Here is an 8,879-nt window from a genome sequence, read left to right on the forward strand (position 1 = left end):
TTCTCCATAGTGCCTGTTGCTTACTTTTTGCACCCGCTGGCACCTGGGTTGCTGAAATGATTCTAATACCCCTAGGGGTGATGTGGAGTTATCTTATGTTGATGGGGGTGGCTGTCTGGGTTTCCTCTAGTTGTCAAGCCTATTGCTGATGATTCTAGTGGACATTTCAGTAGCTATTTTGAGCAAGGCTGGGATCTTCACAACCATTAAAAACTAATAGTAATGTATTTAAAATATTTAATTTTGAACAGAAATCTAAGTATTCCAATCTTTGCAACAGATAGTGAAGATGTCTGTGCAGTACGGTTGTGTTTGATGGAAAAATAATGTCTCCAACTGGGGCTGGGCACCATGTAGAAAGGTTAGTGGTGACTGTAGTTTCTGGTCCTGTAGCTTCTAGGTCAGTCCATTTCTCTGGCTATCATCAAATGGGAGGCGGTTTCTAATTCATTTGCAATATCATCGCCACCTACCCTTCCCACCCCATATCAGGCAAAGGAATATTGCTTCTTTTTGAATGAAGAACCTTTGATTTTTCCATTGGATATCGAGGGCTGCTTATCACATTAACATAGGGCAAATGATAACTTGTTTGGACAGGCTTCTGGCCGTATGGCAGGGAGACCTAGAGAAATACCTGAGGCTCTACCCAAAAGTTGCAGCTGTTTGGATCCAGGCGATTTCCAAAATTGCTGTATTGAGAACAAATGGCCATGGTCAAGGTGGGACTTCCGTGTTGTAGAATGCTGTGCAGGCTACCCTCTATGGCTGGGACATTGGTCAGAGGTTCCCTCTGATGTTGTATACCTTGGGCAGAGACTCCAGAAGAAATCGTGGCTTAAGTGAGTCACAAAAAAAGGCTTGTTTGTGCTTGATGTCAGCTTGTAAAGGGTTACAAATGTTGTTTCCTGGAAAATCTGCCAGCATGTCTGCGTGTCCTTAGCCTTCCCTTTGTTCTCTTCTTTTCTTCTTACCCTTTCCTTCACTCTTACTCCCCTCCTCCTCTTGCCTGAATACATTTTGAAAACAGTACTACAATGCTCCCTGCTTCAAGATTACAGTGTACTTTACTAGGTATGATTTAATTAGGGCCCTTATTATGTTTTCAGCAGCTTAAGGTGGGCCTTTCAACTTATCTACCTAATTGGTTGCACAAGAAGTTTCACAGCCCATGACAAAACATTGTCAGTGATCAAAGTCAAAATTCTGCATAAAGGAAAAATATTAATAATAAGATTATTCTTCAAGTGTGCACTGCTAATTATGTCCAGAATGTAACCGTAGAAACACTTTTGACTGATGTGAGCTTTGTCTAATAAACATGAATCTTCAGTGAGCTATGAAAAGTGAGACACCTCTAGCTTTTCTGAAGGCTAATTTTGCTTATTAAATACTTTTTAAACATTTCCTATTTTGTGTTGCTTTCCTCTCCATTTGACTCGCCTTGCTCTTCTCAGGTGACCACCCCCGAGATGGTGATGCCCAGCAGCATGTTCCTCCCAGCAGCTGTTCCAGATCGAGATGGGAATTCCAATTTGGAAGAGGCAGGAAAGCAGCCTGGTCAGTATCATTATAATTGAAATAAGATGGAATGCCAAAATGTTCATGGAGAAAGGCTTTCAGGAATTCTTTACAATACTCTTAAGGTGAATGTAACCGATCAGGAGATGAGGGGCACTGTCATTAGCTACTTTATACTCTGGTTCTTGGCATGTATTTGTATATTACTCACATGGTTTAAAGTGAGAGAAAATCAGTATGAGAACCAGTGGAAGTCTGGCAGAGACACATGCGTCCCCTTAAACTATACAATTAGGGAGTGAATAAGCAGAGACTCAGTCAGTAGGCCCCACCGTCGTAAGCCATTAAACACTGTATTTCTGAGGACTTAATTAGTAGGGACTTGTGGGTTGATTTTTAGGTACACTGGATTAGTTGTCTTTCGTTCTTAGTTTTCTGGGATTGGCTTAGGATGAAGCACAGAGGTGCCTTTGGAAAGAACACTGCTGTAGACATGTATGCTGCAATAGTTGGTGCCACATAGTGTTTCCTGGCTAGATGGATGGTTAGACCTCTGTGAGGCTGTCCTACATCTTTCACTTCTAAGGTGGGAAGAGTTCTAAGTTGGGAAGAGTTGGCCACACTACTGCCCCGCCTCCTCTCTTTCTTGTGAGTTTTCCATATCAGACAATGGACAAATGACCTGATAAAGGGTCTCGGTATTTATAGGTGTGATGATCTCGTTGTAGGAAAAAAAATGTATTTTAAATAATTGAACACTTGAATGTTCATTGCTTATTGAATAGAGATGGCAATCAGAAGTCACATTATAATAAGAAATTAAATGCCTACAAATATGTATCCCCAAATTTCTTATATTACAATGTTCAGCAGTTCTTGTAAATTCCTCACAACTTAGGACAGCATTAATTCACATATTCTACACTTCAGATCTACTGTGCTAAATTCTTATTACATAAAAGATGAACATAAAAGGGAAATCCAGTCTAAGATCAGTAACCTTCAAACCAGTTCTTGAGAAATTGAGGATTCTGAGTCAAGCAATTAAATGCTATTTAAAAGACTGTTAGATCTGTGATATGACATGGGTCTATTATGCATTGAAACTTTTTGTATTTCCTTTTATTCATCTCTGTTCATGTGCACCCTGTTTATAATATGTGCTCTATTGGAGGAACAAAAGAAAGCAGGAGGTGCTCCGCAGAGATTCTGTCATTCAGGTTGGGCACTTCCCTCATCATCAGATTCTGTGTTCATGAGGCCTGACTAGGTAGACTGCTCTGGGTGTCATCCTTGAAACAAAGCCTTCTTTATCTTTGGGTTTGATTTTTTTTTTTTTTTTAAACAGAAACCTCAGAGGATCTGGGAAAGAACATCTTGCCGTCCGCAAGCACAGAGCAAAGCGGAGATTTGAAACCCTCCCCTGCTGACCCAGGCTCTGTGAGAGAAGACTCAGGCTTCCTCTGCTGGAAGAAGGGGTGCAACCAGGTTTTCAAAACTTCTGCTGCCCTTCAGACGCATTTCAATGAAGTGCATGCCAAGAGGCCTCAGCTGCCGGTGTCAGATCGCCATGTGTACAAGTACCGCTGTAATCAGTGCAGCCTGGCCTTCAAGACCATTGAAAAGTTGCAGCTCCATTCTCAGTACCATGTGATCAGAGCTGCCACCATGTGCTGTCTTTGTCAGCGCAGTTTCCGAACTTTCCAGGCTCTGAAGAAGCACCTCGAGACAAGCCACCTGGAGCTGAGTGAGGCTGACATCCAACAGCTTTATGGTGGCCTTCTGGCCAATGGGGACCTCCTGGCAATGGGAGACCCCACCCTGGCTGAGGACCATACCATAATTGTTGAGGAAGACAAGGAGGAAGAGAGTGACTTGGAAGATAAACAGAGCCCTACGGGCAGTGACTCTGGGTCAGTACAAGAAGACTCGGGCTCAGAACCAAAGAGAGCTCTGCCTTTCAGAAAAGGTCCCAATTTTACTATGGAAAAATTCCTAGACCCTTCTCGCCCTTACAAGTGTACCGTCTGCAAGGAATCATTCACTCAAAAGAATATCCTGCTAGTACACTACAATTCTGTCTCCCACCTGCATAAGTTAAAGAGAGCCCTTCAAGAATCAGCAACCGGTCAGCCAGAACCCACCAGCAGCCCGGACAACAAACCTTTTAAGTGTAACACTTGTAATGTGGCCTACAGCCAGAGTTCCACTCTGGAGATCCATATGAGGTCTGTGTTACATCAAACCAAGGCCCGGGCAGCCAAGCTGGAGGCTGCGAGTGGCAGCAGCAATGGGACTGGGAATAGCAGCAGTATCTCCTTGAGCTCCTCCACGCCAAGTCCTGTGAGCACCAGTGGCAGTAACACCTTTACCACCTCCAATCCAAGCAGTGCTGGCATTGCTCCAAGCTCTAACTTACTGAGCCAAGTGCCCACTGAGAGTGTAGGGATGCCACCCCTGGGGAATCCTATCGGTGCCAACATCGCTTCCCCTTCAGAGCCCAAGGAGGCCAATCGGAAGAAACTGGCAGATATGATTGCATCCAGGCAGCAGCAACAACAGCAGCAGCAACAGCAACAACAACAACAAGCACAAACACTGGCCCAGGCCCAGGCCCAAGTTCAAGCTCACCTGCAGCAGGAGCTGCAGCAACAGGCTGCCCTGCTCCAGTCTCAGCTGTTTAACCCCACCCTCCTTCCTCACTTCCCCATGACGACTGAGACCCTGCTGCAACTACAGCAGCAGCAGCACCTCCTCTTCCCTTTCTACATCCCCAGTGCTGAGTTCCAGCTTAACCCCGAGGTGAGCTTGCCAGTGACCAGCGGGGCACTGACGCTGACTGGGACGGGCCCAGGCCTGCTGGAAGATCTGAAGGCTCAGGTTCAGGTCCCACAGCAGAGCCATCAGCAGATCTTGCCGCAGCAGCAGCAGAACCAACTCTCTATAGCCCAGAGTCACTCTGCCCTCCTTCAGCCAAGCCAGCACCCCGAAAAGAAGAACAAATTGGTCATCAAAGAAAAGGAAAAAGAAAGCCAGAGAGAGCGGGACAGTGCCGAGGTGGGAGAGGGCAACACCGGTCTGAAGGAAACACTGCCAGACGCCTTGAAGGCCAAAGAGAAGAAAGAGCTGGCACCAGGGGGTAGTTCTGAGCCTTCCATGCTCCCTCCACGCATTGCTTCAGATGCCAGAGGGAATGCCACGAAGGCCCTGCTGGAGAACTTTGGCTTTGAGTTGGTCATTCAGTATAATGAGAACAAGCAGAAGGTGCAGAAAAAGAACGGGAAGACTGACCAGGGAGAGAACCTGGAAAAGCTCGAGTGTGACTCCTGCGGCAAGTTGTTTTCCAACATCTTGATTTTAAAGAGTCATCAAGAGCACGTTCACCAGAATTACTTTCCCTTCAAACAGCTTGAGAGGTTTGCCAAACAGTACAGAGACCACTATGATAAACTGTACCCACTGAGGCCTCAGACCCCAGAGCCACCACCACCTCCCCCTCCACCTCCTCCACCCCCACTTCCGGCAGCACCGCCTCAGCCGGCGTCTACGCCAGCCATCCCCACATCAGCCCCACCCATCACCTCACCTACGATTGCACCGGCCCAGCCATCAGTGCCGCTCACCCAGCTCTCCATGCCCATGGAGCTGCCCATCTTCTCGCCGCTGATGATGCAGACGATGCCATTGCAGACCTTGCCAGCTCAGCTACCCCCACAGCTGGGACCTGTGGAGCCTCTGCCTGCGGACTTGGCCCAACTGTACCAGCATCAGCTCAATCCAACCCTGCTCCAGCAGCAGAACAAGAGGCCTCGCACCAGGATCACGGATGATCAGCTCCGAGTCTTGCGGCAATATTTTGACATTAACAACTCCCCCAGTGAAGAGCAAATCAAAGAGATGGCAGACAAGTCTGGGTTGCCCCAGAAAGTGATCAAGCACTGGTTCAGGAACACCCTCTTCAAAGAGAGGCAGCGTAACAAGGACTCCCCTTACAACTTCAGTAATCCTCCTATCACCAGCCTGGAGGAGCTCAAGATTGACTCCCGGCCCCCTTCGCCGGAACCTCCGAAGCAGGAGTACTGGGGAAGCAAGAGGTCTTCAAGAACAAGGTTTACAGACTACCAGCTGAGGGTCTTACAGGACTTCTTTGATGCCAATGCTTACCCAAAGGATGATGAATTTGAGCAACTCTCTAATTTACTGAACCTTCCAACCCGAGTCATAGTGGTGTGGTTTCAGAATGCCCGACAGAAGGCCAGGAAGAATTATGAGAATCAGGGAGAGGGCAAAGATGGAGAGCGGCGTGAGCTTACAAACGATAGATACATTCGAACAAGCAACTTGAACTACCAGTGCAAAAAATGTAGCCTGGTGTTTCAGCGCATCTTTGATCTCATCAAGCACCAGAAGAAGCTGTGTTACAAGGATGAGGATGAAGAGGGGCAGGACGACAGCCAAAATGAGGATTCCATGGATGCCATGGAAATCCTGACGCCTACCAGCTCATCCTGCAGTACCCCGATGCCCTCACAGGCTTACAGTGCCCCAGCACCATCAGCCAATAATACAGCTACCTCCGCTTTCTTGCAGCTTACAGCGGAGGCTGAGGAACTGGCCACCTTCAATTCAAAAACAGAGGCAGGCGATGAGAAACCAAAGCTGGCGGAAGCTCCCAGTGCACAGCCAAACCAAACCCAAGAAAAGCAAGGACAACCAAAGCCAGAGCTGCAGCAGCAAGAGCAGCCCGAGCAGAAGACCAACACCCCCCAGCAGAAGCTCCCCCAGTTGGCGTCCCTGCCTTCGTTGCCACAGCCTCCTCCACAAGCGCCCCCTCCGCAATGCCCCTTACCCCAGTCGAGCCCCAGTCCTTCCCAGCTCTCCCACCTGCCCCTTAAGCCCCTCCACACATCAACTCCTCAACAGCTGGCAAACCTACCTCCTCAGCTAATCCCCTACCAGTGTGACCAGTGTAAGTTGGCATTTCCATCATTTGAGCACTGGCAGGAGCATCAGCAGCTCCACTTCCTGAGTGCGCAGAACCAGTTCATCCACCCCCAGTTTTTGGATAGGTCCCTGGATATGCCTTTCATGCTCTTTGATCCCAGTAACCCACTCCTGGCCAGCCAGCTGCTCTCTGGGGCCATACCTCAGATTCCAGCAAGCTCGGCCACTTCTCCTTCAACTCCAACCTCCACGATGAACACTCTCAAGAGGAAGCTGGAGGAAAAGGCCAGTGCAAGCCCTGGCGAAAACGACAGTGGGACGGGAGGAGAAGAGCCTCAGAGAGACAAGCGTTTGAGAACAACCATCACACCAGAACAACTAGAAATCCTCTACCAGAAGTATCTACTGGATTCCAATCCGACTCGAAAGATGTTGGATCACATTGCCCATGAGGTGGGCTTGAAGAAACGTGTGGTGCAAGTCTGGTTTCAGAACACCCGAGCTCGGGAAAGGAAAGGACAGTTCCGGGCTGTAGGCCCAGCGCAGGCCCACAGGAGATGCCCTTTTTGCAGAGCGCTCTTCAAAGCCAAGACTGCTCTCGAGGCTCATATTCGGTCCCGTCACTGGCATGAAGCCAAGAGAGCTGGCTACAACCTAACTCTGTCTGCGATGCTCTTAGACTGTGATGGGGGACTCCAGATGAAAGGAGATATTTTTGATGGAACTAGCTTTTCCCACCTACCCCCAAGTAGTAGTGATGGTCAGGGTGTCCCCCTCTCACCTGTGAGTAAAACCATGGAATTGTCGCCCAGAACTCTTCTAAGCCCTTCCTCCATTAAGGTAGAAGGGATTGAAGACTTTGAAAGCCCCTCCATGTCCTCAGTTAATCTAAACTTTGACCAAACTAAGCTGGACAATGATGACTGTTCCTCTGTGAACACAGCAATCACAGATACCACAACTGGAGACGAGGGCAATGCAGATAATGACAGTGCAACGGGAATAGCAACTGAAACCAAATCCTCTTCTGCACCCAACGAAGGGTTGACCAAAGCGGCCATGATGGCAATGTCCGAGTATGAAGATCGGTTGTCATCTGGTCTGGTCAGCCCAGCCCCAAGCTTTTATAGCAAGGAATATGACAATGAAGGTACAGTGGACTACAGTGAAACCTCAAGCCTTGCAGACCCCTGCTCCCCGAGTCCTGGCGCGAGTGGATCTGCAGGCAAATCTGGTGACAGCGGGGATCGGCCTGGGCAGAAACGTTTTCGCACTCAGATGACCAATCTGCAGCTGAAGGTCCTCAAGTCATGCTTTAATGACTACAGGACACCCACTATGCTAGAATGTGAGGTCCTGGGCAATGACATTGGACTGCCAAAGAGAGTCGTTCAGGTCTGGTTCCAGAATGCCCGGGCAAAAGAAAAGAAGTCCAAGTTAAGCATGGCCAAGCATTTTGGTATAAACCAAACAAGTTACGAGGGACCCAAAACAGAGTGCACTTTGTGTGGCATCAAGTACAGCGCTCGGCTGTCTGTACGTGACCATATCTTTTCCCAACAGCATATCTCCAAAGTTAAAGACACCATTGGAAGCCAGTTGGACAAGGAGAAAGAATACTTTGACCCAGCCACCGTACGTCAGTTGATGGCTCAACAAGAGCTGGACCGGATTAAAAAGGCCAATGAGGTCCTTGGACTGGCAGCTCAGCAGCAAGGGATGTTTGACAACGCCCCTCTTCAGGCCCTTAACCTTCCTACAGCGTATCCAGCGCTCCAGGGCATTCCTCCCGTGTTGCTCCCGGGCCTCAACAGCCCCTCCTTGCCAGGCTTTACTCCATCCAACACAGGTGGGTTCTGCTCTAGCAGATTGTTTCAGGGCTAAATAGCTGCCCAGTCAGCATTCTGTTCTGTGGATACCACCCAAACCCTCTAAATGCGGGGCAGATGGGAAGTTTCCCTTTCTAGTTCTTTAAAAGCAACAAGACTTCAGTTCATTCCTGTTGAGTCTCTCAAGTGCTGGTGTGTCAGGGATGGGATCTCCTGGTTGGAACAGTCTCCTTAGAAACCACTCTTATCCCCTATAATAGGGAAAAACTTGAGGGTCCTGGTATACTAATTTCTGGAATATTTCAAGAAACAAGTTTCCATCATAGATCCTTTCATTCAGTCCTTGTGAAGATGCTGATCCTGTCGAGATATTTGTTGTAAATATAAGACACCTGAGTTAGTCCTAGCTAATTCTGGATTATGCCCTAAGAAAACTGGTCCAAGAGCATTTAAATCAACTCTTTGCTCTCAACCTAGGGTCCCTGCCTTCTTGAGAGAGCTACAGTGGCAAAAGAACTGCTATTAGGGCCAGGCGCAGTGGTTCATGCCTATAATCCCAGCACTTTGGGAGGCCGAGGTGGGTAG

At 48.3% G+C, this 8,879-nt stretch overlaps 1 protein-coding gene and 1 long non-coding RNA gene across 5 annotated transcripts in view; one reads left to right on the forward strand and one right to left on the reverse strand.

The window, feature by feature from the left end:
• Positions 1-8,879, forward strand: part of ZFHX3 (zinc finger homeobox 3) — a 1,113,461-nt gene that overhangs the window by 1,094,982 nt on the left and 9,600 nt on the right. For all 4 annotated transcript variants that reach the window (XM_077984470.1, XM_077984468.1, XM_028841442.2 and 1 more), the window contains 2 exons: positions 1,458-1,560; positions 2,870-8,314. In XM_077984470.1, the coding sequence (XP_077840596.1) occupies positions 1,458-1,560; positions 2,870-8,314 (5,548 nt within the window). The remainder of the gene's footprint in view (positions 1-1,457; positions 1,561-2,869; positions 8,315-8,879) is intronic.
• LOC144337688 (uncharacterized) overlaps positions 1-8,879 on the reverse strand; it is a 204,934-nt gene that overhangs the window by 65,160 nt on the left and 130,895 nt on the right. The gene's annotated exons all lie outside the window — the stretch shown is intronic.

This window comes from Macaca mulatta, chromosome 20, assembly GCF_049350105.2.
Source record: "Macaca mulatta isolate MMU2019108-1 chromosome 20, T2T-MMU8v2.0, whole genome shotgun sequence".
NCBI lineage: Eukaryota > Metazoa > Chordata > Mammalia > Primates > Cercopithecidae > Macaca > Macaca mulatta.